At 41.0% G+C, this 22754-nt stretch overlaps 1 protein-coding gene across 3 annotated transcripts in view; it reads right to left on the bottom strand.

Annotated features, from left to right (window-relative positions):
* Positions 1–22754, bottom strand: part of LNP1 (leukemia NUP98 fusion partner 1) — a 39671-nt gene that overhangs the window by 6781 nt on the left and 10136 nt on the right. Inside the window, exons 1-3 of one of the 3 annotated variants that reach the window (XM_027558861.1) lie at positions 18677–18763; positions 13938–13986; positions 7963–8062 (exon numbers count right to left, since the gene is read on the bottom strand). In XM_027558861.1, the coding sequence (XP_027414662.1) occupies positions 7963–8062; positions 13938–13986; positions 18677–18707 (180 nt within the window). In that variant the 5' untranslated portion in view covers positions 18708–18763. Of the gene's footprint in view, positions 1–7962; positions 8161–13937; positions 13987–18676; positions 18764–22754 lie in introns of those variants that run through there. The other 2 variants (XM_027558950.1, XM_027559035.1) reach the window with 2 other exon arrangements.

Raw genomic sequence — 22754 nt, 5'->3', positions numbered from 1 at the left:
ATCAAAGACAGAGTTCAGAGAAGCCAAACTTTTGAAAGAATTGTGACATTTGCTCTCTCAATTTCTCTTACTCTCCAAACCACTCCAATCCAGCTTTTGCAGCCACATGTTAGTTAGGATATTGGTCCCCATGTTGCCAAATGCTGTGCATGTTTTAGCCTTTCGTCCTTTATGTAGCCTCCAACCCAGGTGCCTAGGGAGCCATTCTGAAACAGTCTTTCTCTTGCCTTCTGCCATGGCACTTCTTGGTTCCCCCTTCACCTTTCTGCCACTGTGTTTTAGATGTTTGCTCACTTCTCCCTTCTGTCTGCTCACAACTGCTGGAGTCCCCAGCGCTCTAAACCAGTCCTCCCTCCCTTCCTTTGCTTTCTCACCTAACACTGTCTCTCTAAATGCCTCACCCCCAGACTTCAATTTCTATCTATACCCTAGTTTCCTCATTTATACTGACTTCTCCCCTGAGCTTCTGCCCGCTCAAAACTTCCCTTCTTGGTTTCCCATAGGCACACAACCTGATCCGTCCAAATTCGAACTCATTGCCTCTCCTCCCCAAACCTGCTTCTCAAGTGCCCCTCAATTTAGAAAAGGCATCGCCATTCACCTGGTTGCTTGGGCCACCTTCCACATCCAATTGCCAAGTCAGTAGAATCCACCTCTCAAGTGTCTCTGAAAACCATTCACTTTTTTCCAGTGCCACCGTTACTACCCTAATCCAAGTCATCATTACCTTTTGCCCAGATTACAGTGGCAGCTTCCTTCCTAGTTGGAGCTATCCTGGGTTCACTCTTACTCACTTTCCCCACAGCACCCAGCATACTTAAAACAACCGCAACAAACATACGCCATCACGCTTCATCTCTTCACCCTCACCTCTTCAAGGACACAGCCTCACTGGTCGCTTCCTCCAGCTCACTTGCTCCTAGCCAGCACAGGCATTTTCACAAGAGGTCCCCTCTGGCTGTGACCCCACCCCTTCACTTCATCACCAGCTAATCGCACTTTACTCACAGTGGAAACCACACCCCCCTCAGAAAGCCTTGCCTTCCCCCTTGATTGGTCCAGGCCCCTGAGGCACTGTTAGACACTCTCCCTGAGGTCTTATACTTCTTCATGACGCTTTTCACAACTGTCGTTGATCTTCTGGTTAATTTTGTTACACGTCTCTCTTCTCCAGTAGACTGTGTGCTCCACGTGTCAAGGGCTACGTATCATTCTCTCCTAGAAACTCAGTACACAGCACTTTGCTGCCTTCACAGCATGAGTTTATTAAATACACATTCAATGAATAAAAGTATAAAGAATGAAAGAAAAAGAAAAACCAAGTGGTGAAAACTGTTTAGGCTTATTAGTAGTCAAAATTATGTTAAAATGAAATGAAAACCAATTTTGCCTTTTGGGTTAGCAAAAAAAAGTTGTTTTGTTTGTTTGTTTGTTTTAATAACACTAACACTAGCAGGAGTGCAAGGGGATAGGCACTGCCATTCCTTGCTGGTAGCAGGACTATAAATGGATACAGCTTTCTTGGAAAGCTGTTGACAATATGAATCAAAAGGCTTAAAATAAGGTCCTCATTGCACATGGGCTGCATTGTGTCATCCCTTCCCCCCCCAACCTGCCCCACCAAATTCACATATTGAAGCCCCATGTGAATAGCTCACAATGTGACTGTATTTAGGGGTAGGGCCTTTAAAAATTAACTTAAAATGAGGCCATCAGGGTGGCCCTAATCCACTCTAACTAGTGTTCTTATAAGAGGAAGAAATTGAGAGACACCAGGGACATACTCATATGGAGGAGAGACCACGTGAAAACACAGGGAGTAGACGTTTTCTACAGATGTTTTCTGTACTGATCACTTATATTGTCAGTAAAAAAAGAATAATAATACGCTAAAAAATTGAGACTGGGACACAGAAGGACAAATACTTCATGATTCCACTTATATAACATATCAGAAATGGTCAAGCTCCTAGAAGGAAGGAACAGAATGGTGGGTGCCAAGGGCTGGGGCAGTTGTTAATTAACAGGTATAACATTTCAGTGCGCTGGTTCAGACTCCACGCTTCCCCTGCAGGGGGCGTGGTACCACCCTTTGTCCGAGGACTAAGATTCCACATGCCTCACGGTGCAGCCAAAATAAATAAATAAATAATAAGTCCTAGAGTTCTGCAGTACAACATTGTGCCTAAAGGTAACAATACTGTATCGTATACTTAAAAATCTGCCAAAGAGGGTAAATCTCGTTACATGTTCTTATCACATCAAAAATCTTAAAAAATAAAATTTAAAAGATGTGAGACTGGGAGTGAAATGTATGTGTTTGTACAAATGTTCTCTTCCATTGATAGGCATAAAAAAAATGGCAAGGGTTTCCATCACAATGTAAATAAAGTGTACCCTTAATATCTCCTTATGTCAGATGAAATTTCCAGTTAGTCTGTTTAGGTGTGGAAGCTTGTGAGAAACAAGCTTTAAAAGCACTCTAATTGGTAACATAGAAACACATATTACCATATGTAAAATAGATAGCCAATGGGAATTTGTGTATGTCTCAGGGAACTCAAACTGGGGCTTGGTGACAACCTAGAGGGGTGGGATGGGGAGGGAGGCAGAAGGGAGGTTCAAGAGGGAGGGGAAACATGTATACCTACGGCTGATTCAAATGCAGAAACCAACATAATACTGTAAAGCAATTATCCTTTGACTAAAAATAAATAAACACACACACATAAAAAGCACTCTAATTGGTTACATGGAAATTTTCCCACTTTTAAAAATGTTTTCTTAGTAAGCAAGCTCTACTTTTGGAATTTTATATGCCCTTCTAATGCAATTTCCCCCACAAAGACTTGAATCAATGCCCTCAAAAGCTTTTTTTTTTTTTTTCAAGGTGTGGAATGTCACTTCCACGTCCATGGATCAACCTTATCCATCTGTCTCCTGTGCTGTGACGCAGGTCCTCGTGTGAGGCATGGGATCCCCCACACTCTGAGCTCATGGCCTGGGCTCCCGGCTCCCAGGCTCCAAAGCCTGCAGCAGGCATGGACTTGCTGGAGCAATTATCACCCCGGAGTTAGTAGTGCTCTCACCAGAAAACAGTGCTCTGAACAACCTTGCTATTTCTCACAGGGATGCCAGAAAACCATTTCTGTCCAAAAAACACCCTATGCACTCTTGACTCCAAGCCATAGGTTCTTGCCTTTTGAAAATATAGTTACGTAACACCTTCACTCCAAGAACTACTTGAAGTTTTTTATTCTGGGTTTAATTATAATCACCCTTCAATTGTACCCCTCCTGCCCTCTGAGTAAATGCAAGCACCTGAGCATGATGAGAAATAATCGGGGAAAAGATCCAGGTGTTGAGATAATTAAGACCCATGTTGAATCTTAGTGCACTGTGTGTGTCAGGCTCTCTGGGGACCAGGCCTTATCTCTAATCTCTGAACAAAGCCTACAAGGGAGTCATTCTTCCCCTTTCACAGATGAGGAAAATGAATCTTAGTTTGGCTAAGAGACTTGTCTAAGACTTACATGACTAGTGACTTTATGGAGATGCTTAAGCATAAGATGTCTCTTCCTTGGATTATTGTTGTTGTTTAGTGACTAAGTCACGTCTGGCTCTGTGACCCCACAGAATGGAACCTGCCAGGCTCCTCTGTCTATAAGATTTTCCAGGCAAGAATACTGGAGTGGGTTGTCATTTCCTTCTCCAGGGGATCTTCCCAACCCAAGGATCAAATCTGCATTTCCTGCTTGGCAGGCTGATTCTTTACCACTGAGCCACCTGGGAAACCCCTTAATCAGATTAATAATCCCAAACTTGTATCTTCAACAACAGCAACAAGTTCACTCTATTTCTAAGTGAAACATGGCTTTAAACAATGTACCAGTTATAACAAAATCTTATTACAAAAGTAATAATAATTTGTAGGTCTTTAGGAAATAGTCTAAATTAATTTTATGTGAGGAATATTAACTGCCTATCAACAGAGCCAAGAGATTTATAAATTAGTCAATTAGCATTATACAGAAATAGCATCAGGATAAAAAGGTTCAACTGGTAAAATGGTAGGTTGATACCATCCGCTGGACCTCCTTTAGGGAAACTAAAAGACAATTTAAACTCTGACACATAGGAAAAAGAGGAGGAGGAGGGAGAGGAGGTGGGAAGGAGAGGGGGAGAAAAAGTGCTTACTTGGTACCAGGCACTGTTCTAAGCACACTGCACACACTAGTCACTGAATCCTAAGAACACCTGCATGATGTATGCACTGTCTTCATCAATCCCATTCACACAGAGGGACTCTGAGACAGAGGGAGGTTATGCAGCCAGTAGTAGACACTGGGAGGCACCTCAGAGCCCTCGCTCTTACTCACTCCACTCTGCTGCCTTCCCAGAAATTCCTCTATCTTGGCATCTATTGATAGTAGAAGAGAGGAAACAAGTCCAGGGAACATTAATGATAAATGCTCCCCTGTAGAACTGTCACTGATGCCTGAAATTTATTACTAATTTCTTTGGATCAAGCTTGTCTCCTCTTGAAATAGAATACACATTTAAGCTGAAAAACAAGGAATCACATTAGTCACGAAACTTTAGGGCATCCCCCTCGTTTCAGGCGTGAGAAATCCTCTAAGGGGGCCAAGGCCCACCCTACCCCTGTAGTGAGCAACGCTGGAGAACCACCACTGAAGTGAGATACTACAATGGCGAGAGTGTGTAACAACCCTTAGGTCAGTCAGTCAAAAAAATTAAAATTAGATATATATTCTACAGTTTTCTTCCCTGGTAGCTCAGCTGGGAAAGAATCTGCCTGAATGCAGGAGATCCTGGTTCAATTCCTGGGTCAGGAAGATCTGCTGGAGAAGGGATAGGCTACCCGCTCCAGTGTTCTTGGGCTTCCCTCGTGGCTCAGATGGTAAAGAATCTGCCTGCAAAACGGAAGACCTGAGTTCGATCTCTGGGTTGGGAAGAGCCTCTGGAGAAGGGAACAGTTACCCACTCCAGTATTCTGGCCTGGAGAATTCCATGGACAGAGGAGCCTGGTGGGATACAGTCCACCGGGTCACAAAGAGTCGGACATGACTGAGCGACTTTCACTTCATTTCACTTCTGCAGTTTTAAATTGAGACTATAAAGACAGAATATAAAATTGGTTAAAGGTGATTGTTGTTAAAAAGAAAAAAAAATCCCTTGGGGTAGAGATAGGTAAGAGGTTTATTTTGAACCCCCTCAAATGATATGATGTGGACTAGCACATGTTGTGCCTATGTGAGCATCGAAGAAGCACTGAGAAAGCCCAAGGCCAGGGAACTCAGTTCCCCCGGAAGAGGTCTATCATTCAGCATAATCCTCACTTCCACTAGGCCCTAACTGTGTAGAACAAGGCTAAGAGAACCACATTAATCTGAAGATGACTAGAAAGTCAAATCAACTACTTACAATTCACTTTCAGTGAGTAGAATAAATAAGGGATATGGAGATTTTTCTACTTCAAGTTTGTATCCGTGTGACAATGGAGGGAGGAAGATTTGTTCAATAATGAGAAAGACGAAAAAAAAAAATTTTTTTTTTTTCACACAGGCACCTCAGGACAGTAAAGTTAGATTTTTAATTTGATTTAAATCAGCAATCACAGATTATAATGAGTCTTGTCAAAAAGTCGTGTGTGTTCTCTATATCTAAGAAATTAGTAATAAATTTCAGGGATCAGTGACAATTCTACAGGGGAGCTTTTATCATAATGCTCCATGGACTTGTTTCCTCTCTTCTACTATCGGTAGAAGCCCAAAGTAGCAGTGTTCTCTAAGATGGAGCAAGCTTCATACCTTGTCTACCTCATTCTTTCTGCCGAATTTGTATTTTCCACCAGCTTGGACACGCCACAAGCACAGACGCCATATACGTCTTCTTTTCCCCTGTAATCCTATTGTGCCTTGAACAACAACTGGCGCACAATCGGTGTTCGATAAATATGTGTAATGATTTAATGTTCCATCACTATGGTTTTGCAAGAATCGTGAGGCTGAAGACTTATAGTGGAAACCACATGCAAATAGCAAATAAGGGGAAAATTCTTCACGTGAATATAAAACTGATGGATGTAGGCTACTAACAGGTTGCAACAGGGGAGAAGCCTTTGAGTGGAGCAGTGGGGAGAGACAAAACAAAGATAAGGCTAAGAGTAAGCTTTTTTCTTTTAAGTTGTGTCTGAGCTCAAAGCAAAACACAAAACTTGAAAACCTAATTGTTCTCATATCTCCAAAGTAAGAAAAATTTGAGCACATTTTAGAGTCAGGAAAAGTTAAGTATCCAACTACAGATTCACTTCAGAAACACAGGCATTGTGTGAGGAGGGACGAGGAATCAGGCCCTCCATCCTCCAGGACTCTGCCTCTTTTGCCCGGGGTCCCCCAGTCTGCGCTCTGTGTTTCGTGCTCTCTCTGCTCAGTTAGGTCGTCATGTTTCGCCCGTGCTTTTGTTTCCTTAAATAAACACATGCTTTCTGCATGCTAGTCTGCTAATTATGGAATTGTCAACTCGGAGAATCGAAACAGGTTAACTCGGGCAGATGCTCAAAGCCAGTGTGAGCAGGAAAAGATAGATGGATCCTCTTTAGAAATGTTATACAAAGAAATTCTGCTATTCTCCGATAGTTTAAGGCAAACAACATTGCAACCCACAAGTGGACTCTCTAAATAAGGTAGATCATCCTAGTTTTTAAAGTCTAATAAATGCTAAAATCTATTCAAGAAACTATTATTTTATGTCATGTTTATTTGTTTTCATATTTTGGTGGCTCCAAAGGGCTGTTGTGATAAACAGTGAAACTCATTTTTTTTCTCTTTGTTTCTCCCTGGTTCTTGCTGTTTGGCTAAACACTAGTCATATTCCTGGTTCACACATTATGAATACCTCCCTCAGTGTGGGCCATAAAAGATTAAAACATGAGCATAATAAGCAAGGGTTTATTTTATAACAGAATTATGGAAAGTGAGACTGGAAGGGTTCTTGTAGATCATCAAGTGCAACCTCTGTCTTTTTTCACTTAAAGAACCTGCAGTTCAGTGAAGTGTTGAAATGCTCCCTTGGTCCCTGATTATGCTTTTTAAGAGAAGTATTTTCAAATATTTGTGTCTCAAAGAGGTCTCATTCCTCAAACTTGCTGATCATTTGGAGTATAAGACTGCTTTACATGCTTTAATATACTTCACATACATTATGCTTCTGGGAACTTCAGAGCTAAAAATAAAATAACATCACCCCTGAAACTTATTTGGTTCTGGAGTTAGCATAGCAGGGGGTTGGGGAAATATTCTCTGGTAGCTGGAATTCTAAGTGCACGTGTACCCACTGTCGAGTCCACACCTGGTCAGGTCCACCTATTTCCCTCTCAAGAGCTCTCCTGTCCCCTGCCTAGCCATGGAAAAACAGTGCTGAGAGTGGTAGAATGTTGGCTTTCTCTCCCACCAGGAAACTAAATGAGAACCAGAAGAAAGAGTACATCAAATTGATCAGGGGTAGTGACTTATTAAGTAGAATCCCCAATTCCTTAGATGCCACCAAATCGTGGAGCTATTTTCAGTATTTCAAAAAGACTGCTGGAAATCAAACAGTGATCCACACCAGTGTTACACAGACTATAACATCAGGTTTCTTTCCTTTGGCTTGAATTATATTACCTCTCAATAGGATTATCCCAGGCTTATCAGGAGCTCCGAGTAGCAGTTAAATATATCTTAGGTTGCTAAAAATGAAGGAATCTTTACTTAATAGATGAAAATCAGGTCCTTTGGAGGACAAGATAAAATGATAAAAGGGATTTTTGTGAGTATAAAAAAAGGTTTGGAAGTACTCATTTCAACCAAAGAAAACTGTATCATAGGACCCTCAAAAAAATCGAAGAGAAAGCCCCCTCCCCTAGTTTGGTTCTCCCCTGGTTCCATTGTAACAACTCACTGGGCAGGGCAGGGAGCTTTTCCTGTAACTGGCGTCTTGTGATCCACGGCGGTCCCGGAGTCCTCGCTCATCCTCCTCTATCCAGCTGTGACCCCAGAAGCTGCTCATCCATTTGGCAAAAGACACATCATCATCATCATCATCATCTTTGTGCTCCATGTAAAGGCGCTTCAGAATATCCAAGGCCTGTCCCTAAATCTAGCAGAGAGAAATATCACCCAACAGGGCTGACTCGATGAAACCCAGGACCTCCCCAAGAGACAAAACGAAACTGATGTTTTCAAATGGTTTCTGATAATGGAATCCTTAAAGGAGAAAGATTTACTAAACAACCACTTCACAATCAGGCAGCCTCTGGTAATGTCTATTTATAAATTGTGCAGCCCACATTCCCCTCCCCTCCCCCTGTCTTTTTAAATTGAGAGGCTTTTTAATCCTTCCATTGCTGGGGTTGTGCCTCACAGCCGAAGGGTGGGAAGTACAGTCCACTGCCTGGTTTTCCCTGTGCTTTGCTGCTGATGGCATGTGATGGCCTCTCCAGCTGTCAATGGTGATAGAGCATGACCCTCATAATATGCCTGTCAGCTCCAGGCCAGCTCTAAAACGGGGCCACTTACAAGGGACAGACTGCAGCCTGCAAGATAGCCGGCTATTGGTATGTCATATCTACAGCCAGATTCTCCCAATAAATAAATTTGATACTGATATAAAATCTAGCTCCTGGGGCAAAAAGAAGGTTTTTTTTTTGATGTGCTATTTATACATGTACAAAGGTAAAGGAATGTGCAAATCTTAAGTGTACGGTCTGATGAATTTGTACACACATATACCCCTCTAATGACCACAACTATTCAGGTGAAGACATTTCGAGCACCCTGGCAGTCTCCCTCTTTTCCCATTCTAATCTCATCTCCCTCCAAAAGGTTAAGATTTCTGACGTCTATCACTGTAGATTAATTTTGCCTGGTTTTGACTTTTCAATGGAATTATATAGTATGTATTATTCTGTGTCACAAAATTGTTAGTGAGATTTATCCTCACTTTTATAGTAACAGTGGTTCATGCTACATAGTATTGTACAGTATGATTCTCCAACTTTTTAAAAATTCAGTCTATTATTGATGGTCTTTTGGGGCTGTCATATTTGGGTTGTTTCCATTTGGGGCTGTTATTAATAGAGTTTCTATGAACATTAGAGTCTCTCTTAGTAGGCTTTTTCTTCCTCAAGGTAAGGAGAATATAACATTTATTGAGCTACTCTGTGCCAGGTATGGAGTCAAGTATCTTACATATGTTATTTTCATTATTAACAACCCTGTGCTTGGGGTATATTCATCATATTTTATAGATGAGGAAATTTAATTCATAGATCATCACTTTCCCAAGGTGAAATTACTTCTGAGCAGCATAGCCAAGTTTGAAGCAAGAAGTAAGCCCAGGTTCTCTCCACTGTTCTGCCAGTATTCCATGAAATTTTTGATAAATTTTATATTTATAAATAGAAGCGTTCTTGGACATTTTCCATATAAAGTTTCTTCCTTGAGCTGTAAAAATTGACTTAACTGTAACCAATGTTCCTAGAGTACTATTCTACAACTTACCTAAGGGAAAGTAACCAATGCACAAGATGGCTTATATTTTTATTTTTTGCTTTAAATTATAGGGTTCATGCTTGTTACTTTGTAATATTTTTATTAAAGAATGGAGGCTTCTCCGTGACCCAGATGAGAAAGGAAAATATATAATTCTATGTCATCACTGTTGGTTGTCTCTGTCATTAAAGAAAGAAATCAGATAATTATTTTCCTTGGGGAAACAGAACCAGGTTTGTCCACAAAAGATGACAATGGATGGACTTCTTTTTTTCTGTTTCTCTTAAGACAAAACTGTGTTTTCTTCCAATTTCTGGGGAAAAAAAAAAAAATCTGGGCGGGGGTGGAGAACCCAGAGCAGATAATATCTAATTACTTCAAAGTATTGTAGGGAAAAGGAACTAGGACTTCATCTTAAAACCTCTTTGAATAATATCTGTCTCTTGCACTTCTGAGTGCGAAAGTCATTCAGTCGAGTCCGACTCTTTGTGACCCCATGGACTATACAATCCATGGAATTCTCCAGGCCAGAATACTCGAGTGGGTAGCCTTTCCCTTCTCCAGGGGATCTTCCCAACCCAGGGGTTGAACTCAGGTCTCCCACATTGCAGGTGAATTCTTTACCAACTGAGTCACCAGGGAGCCAAGAATACTGGAGTGGGTGGCCTATCCCTTCTCCAGGGGATCGTCCTGACCCAGGAATTGAACCAGGGCCTCCTGCATTGCAGGCGGATTCTTTACCAGCTGAGCCACCAGGGAGCTCTCCCCTTTACACCCTAAGTGCTCAGTCACTCAGTCGTATCCAACCATTTGCGACCCTATGGACTGTAGTCCCTGAGGCTCCTCTGTCCCTGAGATTTTTCCAGGCAAGAATACTGGAGTGGGTTGCCATTTCCTACTCCAGGGTATTTTCCCAACTCAGGAACTGAACCTGAGTCTCTTGTATCTCCTATCTTGACAGGCAGTTTCTTTACCACTAATGCTACCTGGGAAGCCCTTAATGCCTTACAGGCAAAAACAATTCAGATATTGGAAATGTGCAGAAAAAAGGTATCTGTTTATACACACACACATACACACACACACACACACACATATGAATTTATTATGAGGAATTGGTTCATGCAATTATAGACCAGAAATCTGCCAGTCTGCTAGCTGGAGACCCAAGAAAGCAAGTGGTGTAATTCAATCTGAGTCCAAGGGCCTCCATGGAAAGCAAGGATGTAAGTCCCAGTCCAAGTACAGAGAAGATGAGATGAGATAGCTCAGTTCAAGCAGTGAGGAAAGAAAAAAAGGGTGAATTTCGCCTTCATTTGCCTTCTGTTCTATGCCAGTCCTCAACTGATTGTATGATGCCCACCCACAATGGCCAATTTACTTTACTGAGCCCACTGATTCAAATGCTAATCTTATCTAGAAACATCCTCACAGATATCCCCCAAAATAATGTTTAGTGTAGGTGCCCCCATAGCCAGTAAAATTGACATATAAAATTATCACAAAAGAACTAATCCCATTCCCAAGACTCCACCCTCAGGATCTACTTATCTTCCAAAAGGCTCCATCTCCAAATACATCTCTCACAATAAAGATCAAGCTTTAACACAAGAACTTTGGAGGACCACAGACACTCAGTTCACAGGAAGCTGCCTACATGACCAGTACCCAGTAAAAACCCTGGGCATTAAGTCTTTAATGAGCATTTGAACAATGTTTCACACATGTTATTTCACACTAACTGCTGGTAAAATTAAGCACATCTTATGGGAGTGAAATGGAAAGGGAATTTTGGAGGCTTATTCCTGGTATCCTTCAGACTTCACCCAATATGTCTTTCCCTTTCTGATTTTATATCCTCTCAGTGCAATAAATTTTATCCACAAGTACAATTATGTGACGAGTCTTGTGGATTATTCCAGCAAATCCCTGAACTAGGGGGTGGCAGTTGGTGTCAAAAGTGGGATTTACTAAAACAACCCCAACTCACTGAAATATTGCTAAAGCAGTGTCTGGAAAAAGGATAAAGGGGACATCATAATAAACTTTTGATGCAAACTGGTTACCTAGTCATCTGTGGTATGAAACATCAGCAGAGATGATGTCTATTGTGAAAGGTAAAGATTAACTATGGAATTTCAAAATGATACAGGCAAGTCCAGGAGAATCTGCTCATTGAAAGTATTGATTGCTTTTGGCAATGGTAGCTAAAGTGACAAGACTAAAAATTGCAGTTGCAACCTAGATGATGCCTTAGGGTCTTGTTCTCTCCTCCCAGTGGGAGGGGAAAAGATTATCAGTGCCAAGGCTAAAGCAAGCTTCAGATAAACCAGAAATAAAGGAGAAGGGAAAAGCAATACTCTGTCCTCTGGTACAGCTGCTGCTGCTGCTAAGTCACTTCAGTCGTGTCCGATTCTGTGTGACCCCATAGACGGCAGCCCACCAGGCTCCCCCGTCCCTGGGATTCTCCAGGCAAGAACACTGGAGTGGGTTGCCATTTCCTTCTCCAATGCGTGAAAGTGAAAAGTGAAAGTGAAGTCGCTCAGTCGTGTCCGACTCTTAGCGACCCCATGGACTGCAGCCCACCAGGCTCCCCATCCCTGGGATTCTCCAGGCAAGAGTACTGGAGTGGGTTGCCATTGCCTTCTCCATCTGGTACAACAGCCCCTTACATTCCAGCTGGGATTTCTCAGCAGCTGTAATGCCAATCCTGAAAAGTGTTGAGGGGGTTGTACAAACTTGCAATGAAAAAAAGAGGGAGAGAGAAAGAATGGAGAGACTTTTTTAAAAAATGACTTTTTTGTGGCTACTACTTCTGGATGTATGATAAAAACTGATGCAAAATACTATATGCCTATAATTTCATACATGTTAGAGGGATTATCCCAAATCAGGGAAAGCTCCCCAATAAAAGGTGTCGGTAGAACATAAAATCCTTGCTTTTTGTTGCTGGTGGATGGGTTAAAATTTAAATGCTGGCTATTGAAATCTCACAGCTGATTATTTTTGCTAAGATTTTTGCCAGTTGGAGCCTATGAGAAAGGTAGACAACATAAAAAGAGAGAAAATCTCTATAGGAAAATCTACTTTTGAGTTTTAAAAGTCAGGTTTTGATTTGCTAAGTTCTTGCAAAATCAGATGTCTAATTCTTAGAGGCTGATAATTTTCCAGCCTAATGTGCATATTTTTGAGTGGTTCAATTTGAACTTTAAGTCTGGCAGGATAAAAAGGACCTGGAACCTCACTGTCTGACCCAGTAGTCTCTTGGCTTTGCTGCTGCTAAAGAAGAAAAGTCCTTTTTGGAATCCTGGATTCAGAGATCCTATTTACCTGGACCTAACAGGAGGCTGAGGGGCTTGCCAGGTGGCTCAGTGGTAAAGAATCTGCCTGCCAATGCAGGAGCCATAGGAGATGTAGGTTCAATCCCTGGGTCGGGAAGATCCCCTGGAGGAGGAAACAGCAACACACTTCAATATTCTTGCCTGGGGAAATCCCATGGACAGAGGAACCTGGTGGCTCCATGGAGGTTGCAAAGTGCTGGACACAACTGAATGACTGAGCATGCGTGCAATGTCACATAATGATTGCGATAGACTGTTCCAACTTCTGAAAGCAGGCATAGGCTCAGTGAATAGAATCCAGGCTCTGGGAGATGTCAGACATCCTCCCCTTCCACCTTGTGGGGCCATAAACTATAAAAACACTATGGATGCTTACTGAACCCCATGGTTCATTTGCAGATGTCCATGGGAAAGGGTTTGTTCTCTGACGGGACCATCTGAAACCAAAATGCTAGTAACTCTATCTAATGTAGGGACGAATTGCATCTGAGATGATTAATCATAAGAAACTTGTGATTCCTGTCAAAACTCCAAGTTGGGAGACAGCACATTACGGGGAGTGGGACCTCTCCACCACTCCTAAAAGATAGGGTTCCCACCCCTCTTCCCAAGGATATCTCACAGTTATTGACTTGTGTTTGGGTTTTACTAATAACATTATTGACAATGGTGGACTGGTAACTGATTCTAATTCACTCACCTTTCTTTCTTAGTTAGGAATTTTTAGCATTAAATCCCCAAACAGAGATTGAGCTTCTCCAGGCTATTTACCAAATAAATGATCAGCATGATAAGGATTGGGGTTATGTAAATCACATTCTGCAAACTTGAAAATTCAGGATTTTGTCCTACAAGTTCCTGAACATGATGTGTCTTTTTGGTTAAGTTTATTAAAAATGTTTTTCTATGTAAATTCATCTATTCCTCTGTTTGAATTTATTAAATTAACACTTATTAAGTGGAGTGCAAGGTGTCAGTTGTGAGCCGCACTTCAACAACAGATCACAAGAGAAATTAAAATAGAGAAAAATTAAATACTTACAGGTCCCATGGGCAGGTCAAGGCAGAGTGCAGACAGAGAGAAGCAGGGCCTGGGGAACATGTTTTTATTAGAGTTTATAGGGTGGAGTGCTTTGCAGTTTCCAGGCTAAGGCCAGATTGGTCAGTTCAAACCAGAAAAACAGTGCTTTGATAAGTCCCATGAAGGTCTCATTGGTCTTATCTAAGAGAGTGTAAGAAGGCACTGGGAGGCAGGGGAGATTGTTGATTGCAAGGGCCTTTGAGGAAGTCATATCAGGAACTTACATTTCCTTGTGATTCTGTGAGCTGCCATCTAGGGCATGGGTTTACCTAAGGGGACTACTGTCCGTTTAAGGTCACTGCTGGCCCCTTGGCCAAACAAAACGGATGTTGAGACACAATAGCATGGAGTAGCTTAGCTAAATTCTCAACACTCTCCTTATTCCTAACCCTTCCTGCTGAAAAGTCTAGATCAGAATAAAACATGATTGGGAAAAAATGTAAAGTTAAGATTACTGCATGAGACATACTTATCAAGTGATAACACAGAAAAAACAAAACACTAACACCTGTGAGATGCAGGGATAGGTGGGCATCAATAATTTCTACTTTTTATAACTGCTGTCTTTCAGAACTGCTCCTGGAGGAATTCTCTGGCAGTCCAGTGGTTAGGACTCTGTACTTTCACTTCCAGGGCCTAGAATTCAATCCCTGTTCAGGGAACTAAGATCCCATAACTCTCCTGGCACAGCCAGAGACAGAGAGAGAGACAAAAGAACTGCTCCTCAACGACAGTACTGCCTTCACAAGATGCTTTGAGGTCTTGAATGCAAACAGACTGCTGAGCCTATGATCACACCTAACAATGCTGACTGTGACACAGCAGGGGATGTCCTCAGCTTCTGCGTTTCCAGGAAGAACACCTGAAGATGCTGTTCCCACTCATGAAGCAAATGAACTGATGTCAAAGACAAGCAAAACTGATCGAAACTGCCTTCCTCCTGGAAATGCTTCCAAAACTAGGGACTCGGGACTTTCCTGGCAGTCCAGTGGTTAGGACTTCAAGCTTCCACTGCAGGGGGCATGGATTCAACCCCTGGTTGGGTAACTAAGATCCCAATGCTGCATGGTGCCACCTAAATAAATAAATAAAACTAGGAACGCAACTGAATTATTTGGACTGGACAGAAAGCCCTGAGGCATAAGGACTCACAGTGGGAAGCCACACTGGAGGCCCCGTTAACCTGTTTTGCCTGACTAATGTGTGCCTTCATTGGTGTGACTTAACAAGTGCACACTTTTTGTTTCCAAGGGTGCTCTCTGGAATTGTTATTTCTTGTATGCGTACCTTGACTATCATGGACCACCTCAACTTACCAGAATTGTGTTGTGCCTAAATTGATGGCTCAGGCCAGGTTAAGAAAAGGTTAATATAAAACTTAAGGAGAAAGCCACCTAGCTTTCTAAGACTGACCTTTATTTTTAATAGGATTTGTTTATATTGGCTAAATCCAGGATCCCTGGAGGGCCATAATGAAAAGTCAATATTGCAGGATGCTTTCATCCTACTGCATGGGTCCTACCGATAATAATTTTGCTCTAAAAATGCCTTGAGCAAGAAGGTGGATGCTGCAGGAAAAAAGGTAACACAGTAGTCTGATGCTGCCTATCCTTAGAAAGGACTCCTTGCAAGGTTGGCCCTTACCTGGTATCTGGGAACTTGGCTGGCCACCCATCCTCTGTAGTGATGTAAAACTTTCCCTAACTGGAACCCTCCTACACTGTTGGTGGGAACATAAATTGGTGCAGCCACTATAGAAAACAATATGGAGGTTCCTCAATAAACTAAAACTAGAGTTGCCATATGATCCAGCAATCCCACTTCTGGGCATATGCTGCTGCTGCTGCTAAGTCGCTTCAGTCGTGTCCAACTCTGTGCAACCCCATAGATGGCAGCCCACCAGGCTTCTCTGTCCCTGGCATTCTCCAGGCAAGAACACTGGAGTGGGTTGCTATTTCCTTCTACAATGCATGCATGCATGCTAAGTCGCTTCAGTCTCTGTGCCACCCTATGGACAGCAGCCCACCAGGCTCCTCTGTCCACGGGATTCTCTAGGCAAGAATACTGGAGTGGGTTGCCATTTCCTTCTCTATCTGGGCATATATCCAGACAAAACTATAATTCAAAAAGATAAATGTAGCCTTATGTTCATAGCAGAACTATTTACAAGAGCCAAGACATGGAAACAACCTGTCAGTTGACAGATGAATGGATAAAGAAGATGTGGTTTATATATACAATGGAGTATTACTTAGTCATAAAAAGAACAAAATAATGCCATTTGCAGCTACACAGATGGACCTAGAGATTATTATACTAAGTGAATAAGTCAGAAAGGGAAAGACAAATACCATAACACTTATATGTAGAATCTAAAATATGATAAGAATGAATTTATTTACAAACAGAAGCAGACTCACAGACACAGAGAAGAGACTGTGGTTGCCGGGCTAGGGGGCAGGGGATGACCAGATTGGGAGCTTGGAAGTAGAAGATGCAAACTACTATATATAGAATGAATAAACAAGGTCCTACTATATAGCACAGGAAACTATATCCAATATCCTGTAATAAACCATAAGGGAAAACAATATGAAAAAGAATATATAATATATGTATAACTGAGTCACTTTTCTGTACAGCAGTAATTAATACAATACTGTAAATCAACTAGACTTCAATCAAAATAAATAAATTTAAAAATATATATACACACAAAACTATATACCAGAAACTAACAAAATACTATAAATTAACTATACTGAATTTAAAAAGAAAGAAAAAAAAATCTTTCCCTAACTGATAGGAGTGGCCTAAACTGCTTATACAACCAATGTGATTTATGCTGAGTAGCTGCCTTTCTCGTGAAAGTCTAGAGTTTTGGTACATGCCAGGCAGTGCATGCCTACATGACCAGCCTCCAGTAAAAGCCTTGGGTTCTGAGGCACCAGTGAGCTTCCCGGGAAAACACTTGGCACATGTAATTACAACTCATTCCTGGAGGAATTAAGCACACAGTGCGTGACTCCACTAGGAAAGGACTTCTGGAGCCTGAGATACGTTTCCTCTAGACTTGACCTAAGCGCATTTTCACTTTGCTGATTTTGCTTTGTCTCTTTTCACTGTTATAAATCTTAGCTATGATTACAGCTACATGCTGAGCCCTGTGAGTTTTCAGTAAGCCAGCAAACGTGGCGGTATTTTCTGGGACTGCCCAGTGCAGGAAGGAAAGACAACTCTTCAAACATGTGGCCAAAAAATTTTCCCAAAGTAACAGATAAATTTACCACCCAAAGAAAAAATATTCGGCCTCCATTATATGAAATTAGTCCATCTCCATTTCCTCCCCTCACCACCATACCCGCCCACTTAAGCCGATTTCTTTAAAAGTGTGAGAGAAAGATGGTTGTCCACTTTGCCTGTCCTAAATTTCTTACGACAAACCTAGCAGCAAAGGAGCCGCAGCAAACGTCAAGTCTCAGCAGCTGGGGGAGAATGGCTCTTCGTCCTGTCCTGGAAGCCAGGGCCTGAGAGGAAGCCATGCAGCACTCTCTGCGAGCCCAGCTGCCCGCTTGACAGGGCAGAGGTTTGGACACCTGCCTTGGGGAGATGCTGCCAGGGGCACAGGACCAAAGGGAGCTGCCCTTTTGACCCTGCTCTAACGCTCTGCCTTGCCAAGCCAGTGTTTACACAGTGTCAAGTGGCTGAGACAGCTGCAGTTTTCTAGACAGTTTGAGTGTGCTTTTTTAATTTTTCTTGTACTTATTGTGAAAGGAATTATCTTCTCATAGAGGGTAGAACACCAGTAGTGCGTGTGTTCTCATAAACTGATCAGACATAAAGGGTGCCCAAGTGACAATGATCCTTGGCCTGCATAAAAATGAAGTGGCTTTGCAGTGCCCTTTTTCATATTCGCTGCTTCAGAAGACTGCAGTAATGAAAAGATGATTTTGCTTTTATTTCATTCTTCTTTTCATTTATTTCCTTTTGTTATTTCATTTCATTCCCTTTATTTATTTCATTCTCCATAGCCCCTACCTATTAATTTTTTTTAGTTCATTTTTTCTTTTTATTTTTGACAGTTAAAAGGAAGAATTATTCATTACACTGCTTTCAAGTTTGCCAAGCCAGTTTCACTCTGGAAAAGAAATGCTATGTACAGAGCTAAGCTGCTACTTTTTTTTTTAGTACATCAATGGTTTTGAGATAGTTTTCACTTGCCAGAGGGCAGTACTTGATTACTTGGCACTGTGTGCTGTGTTCTATTTAATGTCCTGATTATCAGTATGCTCTTTTGCATGCAACGTTTCCTAATATCATCCATTTCCATGATTCTTATCCAGTTACACTTTGAAGTATGCAACCCTTTTGAGGTGACTACCAAAGATACAGATTGTCGCCTAACAAAGTGTCCTAAAGCATGTACATGAAGGTACAACATAATCATTTTTTATTCTACAAAGTTGTATAATTTACATAATGAAAACTATTTTTAAAGTATTCAACTGCTAATGCAAAAAAATATATGAGGGAAAGAAGGTATGTTTTCAGAGGTTTGCCTACTAGAATGTTGGTTGTATAAATATCCAGTTACTTTGGTATTAAGCATCATTAAGTTCTGCAGGACTTTGGCTAATGAGACTTTATGACACTCCAAGTTTTTAGATGTTGTAAAAGGTTTTTAAAAAACAATATCTCACCTGTTTCACAAGAGACCGTTAGAGACAGCATTTATTCTCATCTGCCAGAGATGGAATCTCTGCGGCTTTGTCTCCAGGAGTATTATTAATTGTATGATTTCTCAAGATCTTATTGATCTCTGAGCACCTATTACTCTATAAAAGATTAAACACACTATTTGTTAAAATTTACCACTTTGTAAAAAACTTTATCAGTTCAGCTCACCAGTGTGTCCTACTTCAGAAAAGACTTCCTCCCATTTATTAACTGCAATTTCACACAGTTTAAGGGTAGTGCCTTAGCACCTCCTCTTGTGTTCACAAGCCTCCCCATATAAAGTGCTCCAGAGAAGAACTGGGGGAATTAGACTCCTGTGAGCCTGACTTCGTCTTTTTTTGTCACACCGAGTAGCACATGGGATCTTAGTTCCCAGGCCAGGGATTGAACCTGTGCCCCTGCAGTGGAAGCTCGGAGTTTTAACCACTGGATTTCCAGGGAATTCCCTGTGAGTCTCAGTTGTGCAATGTAAAATAAAGAAGTGGATCGCCAAACATTTAACAGAAATTGTGACAAAATACTTAAGACATTTAGAAAAATAAATTGGAAAAATTAAATTTTGAGTCAATAGACAATGGGAAATCTTCAGAATATTAAAAAGAAAAACTTTAATGAAGCTCTAGAACAATCTCTTCTGAGGATCAAATGCCATATACTACTAGTCTGAACACAGCCTTTCTGAAAAGAAATATTGCAAGGTGTATTAAGAAGCTATAAAAAATATTCTCATCCCTTGACTAAAAAATTTCACTTCTAAGTATGGTAAGTATATAATCAGAGGTTCATACAAAGGATATTTGTTTACCATAACATTATTTTAAACAGCAATAATGTGGAACTATCTTAAGAATAGAATTTGAAGATCAGGCTAATAAATTATGACATACTCATATAATGGAATTCTTTGCAGTCAGTCATTTAAAAAATCACAGGACTTAATGACACATGCAACTTCTCAGAATAAAATATTTGGTGACAAAACCAAAATATAGTGTGAGGGTTAATTTTATTTATCAACTTGGTTAACCCATGGTGCCCAGATATTTGGTCAAAAAGTATTCCAGATGTTTCTTCTTCAAAAAAATATTCTGAAGAGTGTTTTCTGGATGAGATTTAAAATTAAGTCAATGGACTTTGAGTAAAGTAGATTGATCTCCATTCTATGGATAAGTCTCATCCAAATAGTTGATGGCCTGAATAAAACAAAAGACTGAACTTCTCAGAACAGGACGTAATTGTGCCAGCAAACTGCCTTTAGACTTCAACTACAGTATTGCCTCCTCCGGGGTCTCCAGCCTGCGAGCCCACCCTGCAGATTTTGGACTTACCAGCTTGCACAGTCATGTGAACCAGTCCTAAAATCAACCAATCAACCTCTCTATAAAAAACAATGGTAGTCACACAAAGCTATACATGTGTTAAAATTTCACCAAGTTCTGTGTGTGTATTGCTGGTGAAATCTGAATAAGTTCTCCAGATTATATCTATGTCAATTTCCTCATTTGATATTGCCCTATAGTTATGAAAGTTGTCAATATTGGGAAAGGTGGGGGTGAAAGGTACGTGAGACCTCCATATACATTTATTTGCAGCTTCTATAACTATTTCATTGTAAAAGTAAAATGAAAAATTACTGCTACCAAGAAAAAGTTCTCTAAATGGTTAGCGACTAGATCAAAACGCTATTAAACTACAGATATTCTTGGAATATAATAATAAAGATAGCATAGCTTTTCAATCTCTCTGAATCCCCACAGAAAAACCAATAGAGCAACCTCTAAATGAAATCATCCATGGACAACTCTACAATAGATACAAGATGTCCCCCACCCCCAAGTGGAAGGGGTGGGGTCACACAACCAACTATGAGTTGTCCACGCTGAAGGAAGAAGAAAGTAAAAGGCCATCTGTTAGATCTAAGAATCAGAGAATCACAAAACAGTCAATAGTTCAGAAAGCACAAGAAATCAGGTTAAGAACAGTGCTATCCTTTTATCCACAATGTTGTTGAACTGTTTTTTTTAGATCTAGATTATAGATTTTCTTGGACTTTCAATTTGGAGACATATTGTCTGTGAATAATAAAAAGTTACTTCTTCCTTTCCACTATTCTTTTATTTATTTATTTTGTCTTATTAACACCTTCAGTAACATGTAATAAACCTAAAAAGCTTGACTGGTTCTTAACTTCAAAAAGAATACTAATGTTTCACTCTTAGATATGTTTATTTAGACTTTCAGATGATCTTTATCAAGGTTCTATAATGAAAATGTTTTCTAATTGGATCACAAGTAGATAGGGCAAAATACAACTTTGGTTAAATCTAGTTAGAAGATCATGGTATATTAAAAATAACTGCAACTTTTTGCTACTTCTTCCATTGAGAGTTGCAGTCTAATTCACTTCCCCATGAATCTGTGCTGGTCTTGCTAACAGGCTTGACCCACAAAACGTAGTAGAAGTGAAGTTTTGGAAAGCTTTGCAACTTCTGCCTGCAACTCTTAGGGCACACTCACTGGGAACCATGAGATGTCACAGAAGTCTGACTACCCTGACTCCTACGCTGGTAAGACCACAAGAAAGTGCTCCACCTGATAGTCTCAAATGAGTCCAGGTTCCCTACGTGTCTCTAGTGATAAAGAACCCACCTGCCAAAGCAGGAGACATAAGAGACACAGGTTCGATCCCTAGGTCAGGAAGAGTTCCTGGAGGAGGGCAAGGCAACCCACTCCAGTATTCTTGCCTGGAGAATCCCACGGACAGAGGAACCTGGCAGGCTATGGTCCACAGGGTCACAAAGAGTTGGAGAGGGGTGAAGAAACTTAGCACGGAACAGCAGAAATCACTACCACTTGGGACAGTCTGTCAAGCAGCAATAGATAACTGGAACACAGATATATAAACTATTTTTATGGTTTTACATTTTTTCATAATTTAACAAAATTGAGTCTCCTCCTCATTATTGGAATTGAGGCAATTTCCCAGTGGTTAGGAAAAACAACAAAAGGTAAAGACAGGCGAGTATAGCACAGAGGATCTCAGGTTCAGTACTAGACCAATGCTAAGAGCAGGTCTGCATAACAAGGGTTACTAGTCTAATAGGAATGAATTAGAAAATGGGTAGATACTCCACCAAGGGCCCATCACTTAGTGATGGGCCAGCATCTTCATGCAAATCAGAAAAAGGAATACCTTTTTTCCTAGCCACAGTCTGACATGAGACTGAGATGAACAAAGTGCAGGCTGGATCTCAGCCTCCACTTCTTCCAGCTTCCTTGCACAAGGCGCAATTAGTATAACCTATATGCAATACCTTTATAAAGTACAAGGAAATATTTCTATATTTGCAAATAACACAAATTCTTGTGGGCGGCAATGAACCAAGTTGATGAGGATGCAAAGATCTTAGGAATCTGTGTGAGTGGGCAGAAAGGTGGCAAATGAATGCACAAAGTATAAATATGAGCTAACATCACAGCTAAGGAGAGGATCTAGGGTTGTTGCAGACTGTTCTTCAGATTGTTCCCTGAAGATAATACAAAGGCTTCCTTTGACAGCAAAAAGAGCAACTACTTGATTGAATCATTAAAGTGACATTCCCCCTGAGAAGTAAAGTAGTACCACCCACTCAACTGATGCTCTGATGGAAGCTGAATAAAGGAGAAACCATTAAGAGTGGAGAAAAATTAATAGCACGAGGGCTCGGAAGAAACAAGGACTTCTATATATGAGTAGAATATGAAGGACAAGTTAATCAGGTCCCAGGGAAAGGAACTGCAGTGGTGGAGGTGGTAGCAGTGAATACAGCAGGCTTGGGACCAGGAACTAGTAACCGTGATGATCGTGGTGATGCAAGCAGACAATTTCTGGTGATGGCAGCAGCTGCAGCAATTGAGTTGGTTTCCCAGCTCTGCCAGTGGTCTTGACCAGCAATGTGGCACCAGACCATCAATGCTAGCAACAGGAATGGAGATAAAGCAGTAATCAGGAACTGTCCAACAAATACTTCATTAACTCTTTATTCAGCACTGACCATATTT

The sequence above is a fragment of the Bos indicus x Bos taurus genome, chromosome 1, assembly GCF_003369695.1.
Source record: "Bos indicus x Bos taurus breed Angus x Brahman F1 hybrid chromosome 1, Bos_hybrid_MaternalHap_v2.0, whole genome shotgun sequence".
NCBI classification, from domain to species: Eukaryota; Metazoa; Chordata; class Mammalia; order Artiodactyla; family Bovidae; genus Bos; species Bos indicus x Bos taurus.
Note: the sequence above shows the minus strand (reverse complement) of the source record. Positions and strands in the feature narration are given on the sequence as shown.